Genomic DNA, 17,369 nt, shown 5'->3' with positions numbered 1-17,369 from the left:
AAACACGAAATCATTAAAATGTTCAAGATTTCATAAAATATGTTATGAAATAATTATTTTGCACTTTAAATTAATAATTCAATAAGAATTATTTGTTGTACACGCACAAAGCATAAAAATGGATGCTAGCTGTAACTTAATTAACTTGTCTCTTGTAACTTAATTAACTTCTTGACGTTCTGTCTTAATGATCTGTCAGTGTCATCTTATCTGACCGTGACCGACCAAATAAAGTGAAAATATTGACATAATTGATTTGATTCAATTTATTTCAGTAGTAGAACAAATTATTTGGTAATTAATTTATTTAAATCAATTGGTATGGGATTCGGCAAACATTTAAGTGTGTTTAATATTTGATTATGTCGGCCCGTAATTACTTGTCTGCACGAGAGAAAAATATAAGTAAAGTTATCGATTGTTTACCACAAATAAATCAGCAGAAGTTCGGCTACCGTTCCGGGCAGGAGCTGCCTGCTTTGTCAGCGAATACCAGAAATTTTGTGAACAGAAATATCACGTATCCGTTTTCTGTAGAATCATTTGGGCCGGATAGTTTTGAAAGAACCGGCACTCCATTCTCTGATTTCTTGTCGGAAAGTGAAACAGGTATCTAAACATCTCTTTATTTAGTAAATTAGCTATTCAATTTCTTAATATCAAGTGTAAAAATTGGGTATTAACCAAACTCCGATTATTTATATAGATTTATTAAATCGATGACATACTATATCTCTTTAACTATATCAACTATATTGTATTTTCACTGCATTTATACAGTTTAAAAAAAAACAATAAAATTATTTAAGCAACTTCTTTCAAGTAGGTATCAGAAAATAATAATTTGTATATGACCATAATCAAGAATTTAACATATAATTAGATCATTAAGTTTTATCTGTTCTTACATAAATAAAAAAATTATCTATTTTTTATTCCAGGCACACCAGATTTCCGTAGTGAGGAAAGCGACAGTAGTTCTGGTTCAGCTCTACGTAGAAACACAGCAGAGGCTTCTAAGAGCTTAGCGGCCGAGTGGGAGCGGATAGAAAGGACATTGTACGATGAAGACGGGGAGAAATGTAACCGGCCGCATATTGTTGAAGAGTGCAAACAATGGAGACAGTTGCATCCACAGCTCAGGTAATAAGATGATGGATATTTAGTAAATTTTTACATCTCTCAATACTGAATGAATTTCATACATGAAGATGGTAGAACCCTTTATGGTTCTATTGTGGTGACACCTACGCCACACCCATTTCTCTCTCTGCCTAATAATAGAATTGTACAGCCCTGTCATGTTCTAGTTTGAAGGACCTGGAAAGGGAGATATATATTTCTGAGATGTTCCAGCTTAGTGCATCTATGTCCGTCCTCAGGTAGGAATCAAATCCTATCGGGGGTGATTTACAAGTATGCTTGAGTGGCATTTACCATCAGGTGGACTGCATGCTTGTCTGATATTATCATATTATAAAAAAATACTCTTTAGACAATGTTTTCTGAACACAGATTTTTTTAATATTGTTGTATATGCCTTGGATATTTTTGAACCTTCATCAAAGTAGAGGTTTCCTTGTTGCTTCGTTTGTTATTAAAAATTAAACTTGTTTTATGTTAATGAAATAATTGAAAATGAGCCTTATTCTCAAACATAAATTTAATTGCATCACTAATGCTCTAAAAACATCAAAAAATTATAACTAAACTTGAAAACTAGTACAATGATATTGACAGTACAATGATGTGAATTTCTTGAGCTATGACCAAAATGTATACCATCAGAGTAGAGTTATGTAAAAAGGTTTTTGATCTTTTTGGGACCTCTTTGATCTGCATAGTGCTGACATTTTGCCAACTTACTTTCAACTCAAATTATAAAACTAGGAATTGCTTTAAGGGCATGTTTCGATTCATTGTCTTTAAAAAAAGTTTATTTAATAAGTCACTACTATGATATACCCATAAAACCTCTAAACAAAGTTAAGGATAGTGAAAATCAATCATCTTTTGAAGGTGGTAGAACCCTTTGTGGTTCGACTCCGGCGGCACCACCGCCACACCTGTTTCTACCTAATAACAGCAGTGTTAGGTGCTGCTGTGTTCCTGTTTGAAGGGTGTGGTAAGGGAGACAGACTTTTTCGAGGCGTTCCAGCTTAGTCCTCAGGGGTAGCGGCGCATCTGTGGCCGACCTCAGGTAGGAATATCTAATCCTATCTGGGGTTGATTACAGATGTCCATGGGCGGCAGTAGCCACTTACCATAAGGTGGACTGCATGCTCGTCTGCTACCCTTATATTATAAAAAAAATAAAATCTTGTTTTGCTAAGTACTACTAAATTATTTACAGACATTGAATACCCTTAGCCCTTGTTTGCCCTTGGTCAATAATTAATTCTGTTTATATCAGATTGTGATCTGTTACTATGTGAATATAAGCTTTAGCAGATGATATTATTATGTATAACTATTGTAATCGTCTTATATGAATAAGTTATAATTTTATTACATAATTTGTAATTTATAAATAACCACTAATAAATATTGGCTAAATTTCTTAAATAATTAAATTGATTTGGATAAGTCACTTTCTATGGGAAATGTTGCTGAAAATAAAAAACCTCTATAATAATATGGCCTTGCACTTTGATTTAAATATGAATACATTTTTTTTACAAAAAATATTTTTGTTATTTCCAGAGTCATCGGCAAAGCAATACCATTACCTGAGAGGCGAGTGTGTTACAGGCAAATTGAACATGACGAGATTATCGCCATGCACTATAGCGATTACGAAGAATTCAGCGAGAGTGAGGAGCGATTGTCGCAGAGTAGCACCGACGTCACACCACAAAACTCTCCGAGGGTCTCAGCGGAGGATTTGCGTGAACCAAAACTCAATAGAGAGAAGGTTTCATTCAATCCAAGAACCTTTGAAGAGATTGTACACTTGCCGGATACATTTTGTTCGCTGCTCCAGATCACACCAATACAAATCAGGAGTCCGTCACATAGGAAGAGGCAAAACCCTACCATATTGAGGTCAGAGCTCGCGTCCTCAAGGTGGATGAGAAGTTCAAGACCAGAGTCCTCGGTACACTGCGACAGGAACAGTGCAAAGTCTTTCGTCTCCCTCGACACAAGGAACTACGGTAATCTAGCCCTAAGTGCCTCGGATAAAAGCAAAGGACAAAATGGCCGAGTTCTCACTGCTCGTCACAGGGAGTTGGCCAGGTTAGAACCCTTATATACACCAGATTTACCTCACAATGATGCAAACAAGTTATCTAATAGCTTACTACCTCATTATAATGTTCGGAAGGTGTCCTTACCGCCATTACTTTTGGAGGAAGAGAAACGAAAAGTGTCCACAGTCAGCTCTGCAAAGAAGCACAATACCAAAAACAGGAGAAATATGTCTAAAAGTTATAATTTAGATAGGCTGAAATACAATTAGGTTTTGAAAACTCGAATTAATGGACTAAGCAAATTCCATTTAAAACTTACTTCGTAAATAAATCGCTTGTTGACTTGAAACTATTCACGGACCAAAAAATTTAGTAAGATAACTATTTTAATTATTGATTTTAGTTTAAAATTAATGCTTTTTAACGCCTTTTACACTCACAACGTTACACTTGGATTTTTTGTATCGTGAATGTTATGGACATATGCAAACATTAGAAGTCAGACACAATAGAATTCTATATTCATAATTTCGATATCTGTCACGCCAGGGATCGAACCTGGAATCCATTACGTTTTAGATAGTTCTTCTCCCAATACTTGACTATGCTGATGTGTGTTATCCTGACATTACCGAGGAGCAATTAAATAAGCTTGAGCGTCTCCAAAATTTGTGTATACGATTCATATTTGGACTACGCAAATATGACCATGTTTCTGAATATCGCGCGAAACTCAAGTGGCTCCCAATTCGCCTTCGCCGGAATGCCCACATTCTATCTCTTCTTTATGGCGTTTTATTTAATACCCCTCCTTACCTCAAGCAGCGCTTTCAATTTCTTCACTCATCCCATGATCGATCCCTTCGCTCTTCTGAAAACCTTGCTCTCTGTACTCCTTCCCACTCTACTTCCTTCTACAAGAAATCCTTCACGGTAGTGGCCATCCGTCTTTGGAACTCCCTTCCTGTTTCCATACGTACTGCTAAATCCTTATACTCATTTAAAAATCTGGTTAAGTCTCATTACTTACAACTATAACTCTGGTTTTGATAATGACTTCTTCTTAATTTTGTTTATTTTTATTTTTTTAATATTATTATTATTATTATTATTTTCCTTTGCTATTTTATTTTTCAATCATCTCTCCCATTCTATTTTAGTCTCCTTCTTTTACTGGTGCTTAGTGCTATATTTTATTTATTCCAACATGTTTATGCTATCTTAGTCCTACAATTATATTTATTATTATTATTTGAACCCTACCTATTTTTCTATTCATCCCTACTATAACTCCTTACCTAAAGGTTGTCTGGAAGAGATCGCTGGTTAGCGATAAGACCGCCTTTTGTATTGTCTTTAAATTAGTTGTTTATTTTTTATATGTATCTTCTTTTATTGGGTACAATAAAGAGTATTTGATTTGATTTGATTTGATAGTTACGAGAACAGCTCCACCACGCGGATCGTCAATTTGTCTGTAAATTGTTACTTTTAAAATACTTCAAAGTATTACTATTTTAAGGTATCCTAGTACTCCATTGGGGCATCGCTATCCTATACAAAGACAGGGAGCGTACATATTAAAACACAAATATCGAGCATAAATTATATTATTAATAGCAATTAATATCAATTATTAATAGGCGATTATAGGAGCAGAGCCTTTGTTTATTGCAGTTAAGCCCATTTGATTGTCTCAAGAGGGTTAATAATAGTAGTAAGACTATTTCACTTTCAACCTATGTATTTTAATTCAGGAGGTATTTGTGTTTATAAGACTAATGTAGAATATCCCACAAATTTTTGAATATATTATAGATACTAATTATTTTCATGTGATAAACTTAATTATTCCGTCCTTTTTAAATTGCATTTTTCTGAGTATTCATTCTATTTACTTTTTATTCATTAAACAACATTCTAGTCCATTATTCAACTAGTCTTGTAATTTTAAGGTTTTTGTTAAAAATGTAATGTTGTAGGCAAACGTAAAATGAAATTAAATATATTTTATGAAAAATATGTTTCAATTAAATACCCACTATTATTAGTAAAAAGTAAGACATGATAAATATAAATAAATATTTTTTAAGGGATAAGGAAAACGGGAAAGTAAGAGTTGCCATATTAGTAAAACGTAATTTCAAATACAAATACAGAATTTATTTTGATATTTACATTATTTGCATTTTATTAACAATCAACATCAACAATATTAAATAATTTGTCATTGTGGTGTGATACATTTCGAACAGTCGGGTAATATTACATTTCCCGCAGTTGTGCAGTCATTTTGCTTTTAGCTAGCAACACTATCGGATCGAGGCAGATTCTCGTATTAAATCGAATCGTTTATACTTAGCGCTTGTTATCCGAGAATGTTGCTAGATACAGATTCCTAGGCTAATGTAATATTACGTGATATAACGGTTACACCGAAAACGATTCGCCATCGAGTTTCGAGTGCACTATAGAATCGATAGCGGACAGAATGAGTTTGCACGTGACGTTTCATTTGGCATCTCTTTCGTTGCGGTGATTGTGAAATAGAAATATTAGCTTTGGCTAGTGCGTTTGTTGCGTGTCCGTGTGCCACGTACAAACTCATTCGACCCTTCATAAGCGTTTCGTTATGTAGCTAACCGGTAAATATGATGGTTTAACCTGTAAATGGATGTCTAGAAGCGGTGAAATTTGGGGTACATGAGAAATTTGAGCAATGCGAAGAAAGCTGTGAGCTTGAACATCCGGGTTGCCACTAAAAATAATCCCCCAGTACTAATTTACACATTTAAAAGTAATAAGGCAGTTTATGACAATTTTATTAAGGAAATAGGCTTAACATAACATAAACGGAACGTTATGGTTAATATAAGAACGATCTTAACATATTTACATATAGACACTTAATATGTTTTTAATTTTAATAAATAGTATACACAATTAAAATTTTGCATTTAAAATGGCAACCCGTGATTTAATGGCGTAATTGGCGCCAAATGGCTGAATATTGGTATCATTTTTAGCTTGGCACTGGCAGCCATATCTTAATGATTTAAGATATAAATGATGTTAAATAGTTCTTAAATGCTAAATTTTATAATTAGATAAACGGTCGGCTTTAGAATGTTTGTGTAGGTGTAGGAAGTCAGATGACGATGGTGGGCGGTCTAACGGTGCATCCGCACTACGCTTTTGCCAAAGCGTTTTTCTTTCCGCAGATGTGATGTATGGATTATGAAACTTGTTTTCAAGAAATCCATACATCACATAAATCCACAAACCCTCAGTGTAAAACCGAGGTAAGACAGTCTTTGCCAGTGCCATATCTGAACGAAAAGATTACGTACACAGCATCAAACAGTCGCTGCATCGGAGCGAACCTCTTACTATTTTTAATATTTCATTTACACAATATAAATTTAAATTGTTATAATAATTATCTCACAGCCATCATTATATATTGATTCTACTTTAATAAAGAGAGGACTATGTGTGTTACAACACGACAAGATGGCATTCAGCTTACAAAAAGATTCTAGCGAATATTCGTATCATAGAGCGTTCAAGATTTATATACGTATATATAATACATAAAAAATTCACCATTCTGTTCTAAAAACGTTAACAACTTCAAGCTATTAGCAATAGTCAACAATGTTGTTAATTCTAGGATTTAATGCACACAGAACATGGAATACTACCTAGTTTGCGAATAGGCATTAGTGATGTATAATTTCGACCTAATACGACCCTCGTAGCTTGTGAGATATACAATACAACTTTGAATCGAAATAGAGAAATATTCAGGAACTAACACACCACTGAATAGAAGGTACGAAACGCTCTGCCTCGTGAACTTATATATAAATGAATTACAACTAAACTTTGTGCGTGTGCACGTATTACCAAAGTATAGTGTAATAAACATTCGTAAAATGACTATTAAACCGCACTTAATATTTAATATTAATAAATGAATAATCGCTTTGGGACTAGGCGTGGCTCAGTCGAACAGCGCACGCGGCCGTCAGTTATCGTATTAAATGTATTACAAACAGTCCAAATTCAGAGCCTGGCTTGCGTTCTGTCCCATAAGTAGGTACTAATTCATAAGTTACTGGGACATCGTAAGCGAGACCCTGAAACTTGGGTCCTGTAAGCCTCACAAGTACTTATACACTTATCAACGCGTTCACCTTCACTCGTTACATACACATTGCGTAAACAACTTTATTATAATATTAGACCTCAAGCAAACACACGCAGAAGAACTCAGCTATATTCTCTCTCGTTAAGGCGATTATACAAATTTAGACACTATTTAAATTGCACACTGACCCACCTCTATAAACTTTTAATTGCGATAAATATTTGTAATGCTGTATAAAAATATTAAAGGAAAAATCGTCATTTTAGTATTAACCTTAGATAATAACATTCATAATTAATCCAAAGTACCTATTAGCGTGTATTTTACATTTTTACAATGAGACATCCGAACTCTATACCTAACTAGCATACAGTGACATAGAAGCCTAATTCACAACAAACTACACACGACAGTATTGAATAAACTTTTAAAGCAGCCGTAGCCTTCTATTTTTAAGGAGATGTTTGAAAAATTTCTTATGTAACATACAAAATACGTTCCACTATATACAACTAGCAATTTAATTGATTTAGATCGTAGCTGCAGTAGGTATATAGGTACTCCAGTAAGGTACCTATTGGTCTAATAACTCCAGTGGCATGCATGGTTTACTAAAGGTTAAACTAAATTAATTTTAATAAAATTGCGATAGATCTTTGGGCGTTTTTTATGGTGCCTTAGATCTTTACATTTTAGCCAAGATTAGTCAGCTTAACCAATTTAAGCGCTTTTAGAAATACTCGATATATAGTTATAATTTTGGACAGACCGATTACTTCAATTATAAAATAGAATCTATCGCGCACAACCTCATTTTATACCGTCCATAGAAGAGATTTGCCATCATTTCAGGTGTTAGGTACTTCACACTGCATGCCTATACCTATAGACATGGCCGTGTTCGTTCTTCTTTACGTTGAAATTATTTCTCTTACATTAAACACTTATTCCTTATAATGAAGTTACCAAATGTTTATTTCGATTAGTGTTAAGGCAATGTTTCGCATCTTAGTCACAAGGCAACTTGGTAATTCTGTTCATAAGCAGATGTACCATGAAAGTTTAAAAATAATATAAATGTTCAGTGCCTTAACTGGCAGTCCAAGGGATTTAACGATACGGATATGACGTAAAGTGAATGTATGTAAACAGTCGCGAATTAACTCTAGGTCACATGGAATATTAGAATTTTATAACTAGTTATGTCTTATCTATTTATTACCTATTGCAGTTCTAAAAGGCTTTGTTTCGATATGTATACCACTCTACATCATTCCGCCATCTTGCATGGCTAGTTAAGGCAGGGCACAGTTTGAACATTTTCATTAAATTATCTATTAATTTATTTCCATGTCATTACCATGTCCACACGATCTTTCTCCTCAAAGTATTTTGTACTTAGTTTTCATGTGGGTATCATTGTTTATGGACTATGAGATTACAAAAATATGGCAGTATGTTTGCATTCAATTCCATTACAAACTATGCTTTAATATTCCGATTTTGGACCAAAATACAAAGACTCCACCACACACACTTTTGACATAAAAAACAATATACCCACATTATCCTACTTGTAATTAAGGCCGGTTTTGCCTATTCTATTTTGACGATGAATGACTCTAAATGACATGAACTGGCTATGTACAGGATGTTTGATAAACGACAGACCTTGGCGCTTTACAAGTGGGAGGGCGGCTCGAAGGTAGATGTCGCTTTAGCTTTAAGTGTCGAATGCCTGAACAGAAACTCTTTGGATTTGTCAGGTACATATTTAAAGATTTCAAATTTACAAAGGCATGACACTGAAAGTGCAAGCTCCATTTGCAGTATACATTTTCAGCCTGCCCTCCCTCATCACTATCATTTAATTGAGGTATTTAATTATTAAATATTACAAATAATGTGTTGTACGCGTGCTCGTAATGCCCTCAGCGAAATTGCACAATCGTGAACTACTTCATATTACATATTTCTTAACCTTCATCAAACATCTTGTAGCTCGATTTAGTAGTTAAATAATTATTGCATTACTCTCGAATCGCTAGATGGCGGTCCATAATGACTCTATAATATTTGTGAGGCGAATGTTTAGACTAATAACTAGTAAATTCTAAAAAAGGAACCTTAATCAACTGCGTTTCGATCGTCACGAATAAGAATCGTCGATACATTGGCGTCACCGCGAGCAGTCAATTAAAGTTTCGCCTTATCTAAATACAATCAATAAACTATGAAGAATCCACAATCGTCAAAGCACCCGGAGTTAACTCTAAATACATCGCAGGCTTCAAAAGCCCTATTTTATTATAACAACGACGTTTTCAAAATAATATCACACATTTACAGCAAAATACACTTTGCACTCAGCTCTCCACGTAAACGTATAACCATTTTGCCCATTGGTTCTCAAACATTCACGCAATGGCTTCTGTAGTAATTTAATAGGTAAATAATTTGTTTCAGTTCATAGTTTTTTTTATGTGCAGCGCCATATATCACGTCCACTTTGACAATCCCCCGCCCAGATAGGAAACATGAGAAACAAAATGAAAAACAAAAGAAAAAACGAAAATATAATATTTAAAAATTTATTAAAATAAAATGAACAAAATAACTAGAGTGTGATAAGTAAAATAATTGATATTTTCTGTGCAGAGATTCTAGATACATAGATAGGTTTTTAGCAAAATAATCTTAATAATACCCACACAGAAAATATAGGCATCTACGGTGCGTCTAACCTAATGCAATTATAAGTATACAAAACTAAATTAAAATGAAATGAGCAATAAACTACATTACCGTGCATATAAAGAATTGTGACAGATAAAACTTAAAACTAAATGAATAGCGAATTCAATGTGAACCCATTAAAAATAAACTTACGTAGATAACATAAATGGTAATAAATCACAAATGTGTAACGATGTATGAAGTGGTTTTAGATACTTCATTCAGTCGCTGAGATTTTAAATGCTTAAAATATTTCTATATTTAAGCGATCAAGAAACCTTAACCGAGTTAATGATACTACAGAATAAGGAATGGACATTCTAAAACAAAATTTTAATATGCAATACCTTAATATTTATTGATCATCATTATTACTTCTGTTAACCGGTCGTGCAATTAAAAGTTTAAAAGGTCCTTTTATTATTGAGCATTTACTTACATAGTCCAAGTTCTTTCATTGAAAAAAAATGTGGGATCGAAATCATGCCTACCCTCAGATTAGGTGTGACGTGTGTAGTGTGCCTTACGACGGACGGGTATATACAGAGTGCTCCTGTGCCCTTACGAGTTGTAACTAGAGGTTATCGACATTACACATTCTAAACTGCTACTTAATATTGAAACATTGAAAGCTTTCTAATGCTCTATTATGCGTTTCAAGAGATTCTGTATATGCCTGTCGTCGGCGGTTTTGCAATAACGTTTGATCGTCCAAGTATATTGTGTATGGGCACGGAAATAAAATACAATAATAATGAAGTAAAAAAAGCCAACGGGACCTAGAACCGTCTAAGGGAGTGCGTGGGAGGGTGAAAGGTGCAGAAGAGGGGGCGTGGTAAACAATCACAAACGCGAGTCGAACGAAAAAAAACTGAAAGGGCCCAAAGGAGTTTGGGTGTGATTGACGTGACCGTTTCCTTGTGAATGGGTATTTTATGTATAATCACATTTACATAGAAAAGAAAATAGAAGTCTTAGTGTAGAATAAAAAAGATAAGAAGATAGTTAATTTTGTAAATTTCTTGAAAAAAAAAATATGAATGAATAAATTTTAAGTAATAATTACTTAAAAAGAAGATATTATAAAGAAAATATATGTTTGATAGGGATGTGAGAACAAGTTTTTTTGTTTATTAAAAATACGGGAGCTTTCGTTCGTAATTCACATTCGTTCCCATACCGAAAAGAAAAAGGTTTTTGTCAATAGTAATGTCACAAAAAGTTTTTAACTGAAAAATAGAAAAAAAGTTTTTTCGTGATCAAAATAACTAAACATAAAACCCCATTCCAAGAAGCGGTCACGTCACGAACCAAACGCTTCTCCGGGCAGTGCTTGGCGGTTGCGGGGCGTTTGCGGGGCGGTTGCGGGGCGGTTGTCGTGGCGTGCGCCCTACGCCTAGATGTAGGAGTAGGGCCCGTCGGTGAGGGCGCTGCACAGCAATAGTCAGGACGCGTCGTCCTTGCCGCCCGCCGCGCCCGCGCGCCGCGACGCGCGGTACTCCACGCCCGGGTCGAACTGCATTAGGACGAATACCTGGACGAACACGAACACATCTGTGTTATAATAATTTATACAGATTCAACGACGACAAATGAAATGAAAAAGAAAGATTATCATGAGCGACATCTCAGCTTTCAAGTGATCTCATTTAACTTTGTCTCTGTATACATCTGAATTTTTCAAGTGTGCGTAAATGGCTTAGTCCGAACTCCGAAACTATAAGAAATAGAGGAAAATGATGAAAAGTGACAAGACCGATTTTAATTAAAACTCAAACTGCATTTAAACAAAATCTGTTTCCCTAACTAGAAATTAACCGCATTCATTTAAAAAAAAAGCGCAACCTCTATTATTACATCTTCGGTTAGTATCGCTTATAAATATCAAATTGGGAAGCAAATATAAATGACAAGACTTGATTATACATATAAGTAATCAAGTAAGTAATTTGGACTAGGCTCGTCGGAGGACCAGGACGGAAATGTTAAATGAAGCCCTCAGTTTAAGAAATTCATCATACAAATGTCTACAAGGGAACTTGTAGTCATATTAAGGCCCCTGAACCCTTCCGCCACCCGCCATTGGCACAAAAATTACGTCACTTTAATCTCAGCAGATTTGATACCGAACCAAGCAATCGATATTAACACGCAAATCATGACGTCACCTGATCAGTAGGCAGCAAACAGAAGTCATCAGGCGGATTCGTGATGACATAGCGCTTGCTGCTCGCGTCGCACGAGGACGAGGTGTCGCGGAAGCGGTACAGGCCGATGCACAGCATTCCGTACGTGCGGAGTGCCGCAACGAACAGATCGCCGTACTTGCCCGCCTCCCCGAACTGGGCTAACGGGCCGTCGTACAACGATATCTGGCCCACTCTACACCGGTCTCTGGAATGTGATGCTGTTTTTAACATGTGATACAAATAATTGTTATTGTTAAGGCTTGTTAAAGTGGTCAATCAACTTTAAATAATCCAAGGATTCATTGAGGCCCCTTTGATTACTGCGCATCTGAATGACCTTTTTGTGTTTTTTTTGTTAGTCAAACTCTCGATGTCCGTTTTCTGTTAGGCAAATTCTAGATGTTTTTACCTATTAGGTAAACTTTGACCTTCGTTGTCTGTTAGCAAAACTCTCGATGTTCGTTATGTGTTAAGCAAACTGTAGATGTTTTCACCTATTAGCTAAATTCTCGACCTTTGTTATTTGTTAGCTAAATTCTCGACGTTCGTTACTTGTCAGCCAAACTCGATGTTTGTTCCGTATTAGCTAAACTCTAAACGTTCATTACCTGTTAGCCGAGTTCAACATTTGTTATCTAAACTCTCGATGTTCGTTACCTGTTAGCCAAGCTCTCTGGTGTGGAGTATCCGCCTCGAAGACCGGCTCCCTCCGCGAGGATCAGCTCCAGCTCGGGAGTGGCGCCGCCGGTGATCAGCGAACGGATCAGTGTTAACGCGTTTTGGTTGAAGTACGTCTGTGGACAATCGTTTGGCTATAATATTCCTATTGCTTGTAATTTATAGTTGATTACTTTGAATAATTAATTTCTAATCGCGAAGCTAAATAAACATTTGAGATATGTATCTTTCAGTAATTGTAACAATTGCCGTAATTGAGTTAATTTCTGAGTTTTTTGGGTAACTGTAAGTTATTATGAAAATAAAATTGCAGTGGGTAATCCCGCTAACTTCATCCAGTCTATTTCTTGTGTCGACAAAATATTTGATATGGGGCCAAAAGTCTATGAGAGCATGTGATTCGATATACATCGTTGAATTTAGTGTATAATTTCATTAGATAGTGACCAGCGTAATTTGACTGGGCAACTCCGTTCAAAATTTGACAAACCAAACTTACAACTGACTCTAGTCATGTCACAAAAGCATCAACACTGACGGGGAAAAAAACAACTCTACTCAATTCATTCTATACTGTAAATATAAGAAGTAGAAGTAGAAAGAACTCACGGTGGACATGAGTGAGTCGAGCACGCTAACAGCGAAAGCGGTCCCGCAGGCGAAAGGCTGCGTGAGGTACAGCTCCGTATCGGGGTCGTCGTCATCATCCTGGTCGAGGAACTGCACGTTGCTGTCGTTCACCAGCTCTGTTTACGAGTACAATTATTTACAAGTTATCAACCATCGCTTACAAGTTATCAATCGTCGTTTACAAGGTAGCAACTATTATTTACAGCAACTAGTTCATAGTTCAGTATGCTTAGTAACATACATCGTGATAAAGTTTGTACATACGCCAGGTAATTTCTTATTTATTAAATAGTATTTATTAAAGAATAGTATTCAGAGCGTCATAAATTTCGTTGTAAAAGTTATGAGTTATGGTTATTTTTACGTAAAATCGGCTGTTGAACTAGTGACCTCATATGGAAAACTGAATTACAGGTAAGGTTAGTTTTGAACTATGGGTCCGCTATTATTTTCATATCAATACATAAATTAATAACAAAGGGCCGAGTGTATTACCTCGTGGGACACCGAGATAAAATATTAAACGGTTTTCCATGAACTTTCTCATTTTTTATCAAAGATGTCTTTTTCAGTAGGTATTTATATTAAGACTGACCTGTGATCATCGGCACATTAGCACCGTACACCGATCCACGGCGTTGCAACAGTACTGGCGCGGGGGGCTGCCCCGGCGGCGCGGGCGCCGTACTATCCGTGCCCACGCCCGCGCTCAGCACGCCTATCGTGTCGTCGAATGTCATCGCCTTGATGTTCAACGAAGCCAGAATAGCTTCCTTGTCGGCCAGCGTCGGGTCATCGTTGGATGGCACCTTCGCTGACAGGATGCAGCACATGTCACAAAGGTTCACGTTCACTGCACGCAAGTCGGCCCGGCTTAGCGGTGAACCCTGTGAATGTAGATTGAAGTCGAGCAATGTGGATGATGAACCGTTCTTGTGAAGTAATTTATTACCATCAAATATTTTACATTGTATAGTATAAACTATTAAGGCAATAAAAAAAATATCTTTGAAATAAGTGGGACATAGAGCCACGGTAATCGAGCTACACGTAATACATAATATTAAAAACTAACTTACTACTTGTTTTGAGTCAAGTAATGTACTACTAATCCATTAAACATTTTAGTCGGTTTTCATAACTAAGAAAAACAGCCGAAAAGTAATCACGTTCTCTAGATGAATCGTAAAAAAATATTTATAGGCAAGTTACATCATTTATTATACAATAGCTTATTTCTATCGATAATACTAACATTCAATACAGAAATCTTGGGTAGATTCTGAAGCATTTTCCACTCTCTCCTTATATAATCGACGCTTCCCACGATGACGACGTGCTTGAGCTCGTGGTAATGGAAGTTGGACGCCCGGAGCGGCATCACTAGGTTCCTTAGGCCTATCAACGGTGAGTCTGGGTCCGCGAACAGGCAGACCACCACGTGGCCGTTGAGTACAGTCATTGCCGCTTGGTTTCTGTCCTGCAATCACAAACAAAATTCTTAAAATTGGTTTTCACTGATACAATTCAATTGAGAGTACCTACTCAGCAAAATAGTAGGTAGGTATTCTAAAAATAATTTTGTTATCAACATCAATAATTTAGAATGTTGTCATATCATAAGGATGTTTTTAGTAATTACTATTATCGAGATATATTAAGACGATATATATTTTCATAGCACGTATTCCAAAATTAAATTCGAATCAACGAGACTTTAAATTTGCAGTCATTTTAAAAATTAGTTAAGCAAGTGAGCTTGCATTTCGGTATATAGAAGCTTGAGCAAAGGGTTAAATATAGGTATAACATTTTTTTTTATTATAATAAAGCTATGTAATAAAGTAATAAAAACACTCAATTGGTATTTTATAAATTTGTTTCATTTACCTATACCTATTACTAAGTTTTTTTTATCATTTACTTACTAATATACAATCTTCCAGATTCCTAGCGGGACTCCAATGGAACATCCCAGTAGAGTCATATTTCATTTCAGTCTTTTCGAAGTCGAAGTCTTTTGACTGGTCATCTGCCAGGCCAGCTGGCAGACTGACGCCATTGCTGTTTTGGTTCCCGCCACTACTCCTGCTCGTTGGCCTGTCCAGATTAAAAAAATAATTTGACGTTGACAGATTAGAACGATTTTTGGCGCGCGATTTCGTGTGCAAATTTGTACAAGGTGATTTTAAAATGTTGTTAAAAATTGATTTTAAATTGTTTATGTTTAGCTGAAGATTAAATTTAATGTGGTAAGAAAAGAGATTTAAATTAGTTGTGCATTAGATGAAGAAGGACAATTTGCTATTCTTGGGTAAAATGTCCCCTTTTATTAAATTACCAATATAAGTATGATTTTATATTTCGTTCTTGTAAGATAATTGTTATTAACACAATAACACTTGTTTCTCAATAAATCCTTGCAAACTTTTAATTTAATAATAGGGGAATATACTCTAACGAAAATCAATTTCTTGCCTATGTCAAAATCTATTAACAAAATTGCATTGCATTCATAAATAAGAAATAGAATTCGATAAATTCACAAATTATAATAAAACATTATACATACTGAACTAAATAACGCATGTTCTCGAAAATGTGTATAAATAAATAATACCTACGTACTTATATACAATTATACATGCCTCTATACCTTGTCACATTGTGTATCGTGCTTCTGATTGTGCAAAATGCTTAAAAATAAGTATATAATTCACTCAGCTCTAAGAAACACAAGCGTTGCTACGAACTACTAGTATTTTTATTTCTACTCTACTATATAGCGTTCTTTAAAAATACTATGACCTTATCCTACTAATATCGTATAAAATTATCCAAAACGCAACAATATCCATTATAAAACGTAGCATTAAGAACTTTCTTCTATAAAAGTGTACGTAATTTACGTATTTTACACACGTATTAGCATGAAAGGGAGATCTTTGCAAATGCAGTACTGCAGTAATGGTTGTAGAATAATTTTTGTTTCGCAATCGGGATATCGGAATACAAGGGGTAGCATCAAGGAATAACAGGGTCTGCTTGACTGCGAAGATTGTTTTGATCTCGACTTGAAAAGTTAGGAATCATTTAGATATTGTACTCTCCTTATAAAGAAGTATAAGTAGGGATATCGTATGCTATCGGGGACTTTAAGTGATCTGTATAAATTACCAGGGAAAATATGGAAGTGAAATAATAACAGTAATCGGTAAATAGAAATATATTAATTTTTTACTTATGCAACTCTGATCTACACTGGTCCAAATATCTACAAAATCTTCTTAATGCTATGGTAATTGATACGTTTTGTTTTAGAACAAAGCTTTTAGTAGGATAGGGATCTACTAATATAAAAAATGTCTAGGTGATGTAATTTGATAATTGTAGGGAGTTACATGAGTTTTTTCACTTCGTAGGCAAGGTGATAGGCTTGGTAATTCGTATCCTGCTCTTGCGGATTCCTGTAAAGGCCAAAGAATCGTCTCCATAGGTTTTTAGAGATTACGCGACAAACATAAATAAGTGCATACATATTAAAATTAATAAATAATCACATTTAGGTCGTGTCGTGCATTGTGCGCAACGGAAATTTAAGTCGGACTCAAACCATATAACATATTAACACAATTTATTATTAACTTAATGAAAACACGCCCAATTGTGTTTAAATTTCATGTCAAAATATCATTAATATTTAAACAAATCAATTTTGTGCCTCAAATAGTAGGTACATACAAGTTAGGTTAGGTTAGGTTATATAATGTTATGTAGTATGAATCACTCTTA

General features: G+C 35.2%; 2 protein-coding genes across 20 annotated transcripts in view; one reads left to right on the top strand and one right to left on the bottom strand.

Moving 5' to 3' along the window:
• The first annotated feature begins 192 nt into the window (after window positions 1-192).
• On the top strand, window positions 193-3,770 carry LOC140750178 (uncharacterized). The gene is made up of 3 exons (XM_073083571.1): window positions 193-609; window positions 942-1,143; window positions 2,704-3,770. Exons 1-3 carry the CDS (start codon window positions 363-365, stop codon window positions 3,458-3,460), a joined length of 1,206 nt encoding a protein of 401 aa, XP_072939672.1. The 5' UTR covers window positions 193-362; the 3' UTR covers window positions 3,461-3,770.
• Window positions 3,771-9,921: 6,151 nt separating this feature from the next.
• slo (calcium-activated potassium channel slo) overlaps window positions 9,922-17,369 on the bottom strand; it is a 91,610-nt gene continuing 84,162 nt past the window's right edge. For 15 of the 19 annotated variants that reach the window (XM_073084065.1, XM_073084052.1, XM_073084062.1 and 12 more), the window contains 7 exons: window positions 15,506-15,677; window positions 14,833-15,057; window positions 14,173-14,464; window positions 13,557-13,693; window positions 12,927-13,063; window positions 12,249-12,474; window positions 9,922-11,614 (listed from right to left, as the gene is read on the bottom strand). In XM_073084065.1, coding sequence (XP_072940166.1) covers window positions 11,525-11,614; window positions 12,249-12,474; window positions 12,927-13,063; window positions 13,557-13,693; window positions 14,173-14,464; window positions 14,833-15,057; window positions 15,506-15,677 — 1,279 coding nt within the window. In that variant the 3' untranslated portion in view covers window positions 9,922-11,524. Of the gene's footprint in view, window positions 11,615-12,248; window positions 12,475-12,926; window positions 13,064-13,556; window positions 13,694-14,172; window positions 14,465-14,832; window positions 15,058-15,505; window positions 15,678-16,978; window positions 17,045-17,369 lie in introns of all 19 variants that reach the window. The other 4 variants (XM_073084064.1, XM_073084045.1, XM_073084047.1 and 1 more) reach the window with 1 other exon arrangement.

Source organism: Epargyreus clarus, unplaced genomic scaffold (assembly GCF_041222505.1).
Source record: "Epargyreus clarus isolate Ecla_fem2 unplaced genomic scaffold, WU_Ecla_fem_2.2 ptg000019l, whole genome shotgun sequence".
NCBI lineage: Eukaryota > Metazoa > Arthropoda > Insecta > Lepidoptera > Hesperiidae > Epargyreus > Epargyreus clarus.
Note: the sequence above shows the minus strand (reverse complement) of the source record. Positions and strands in the feature narration are given on the sequence as shown.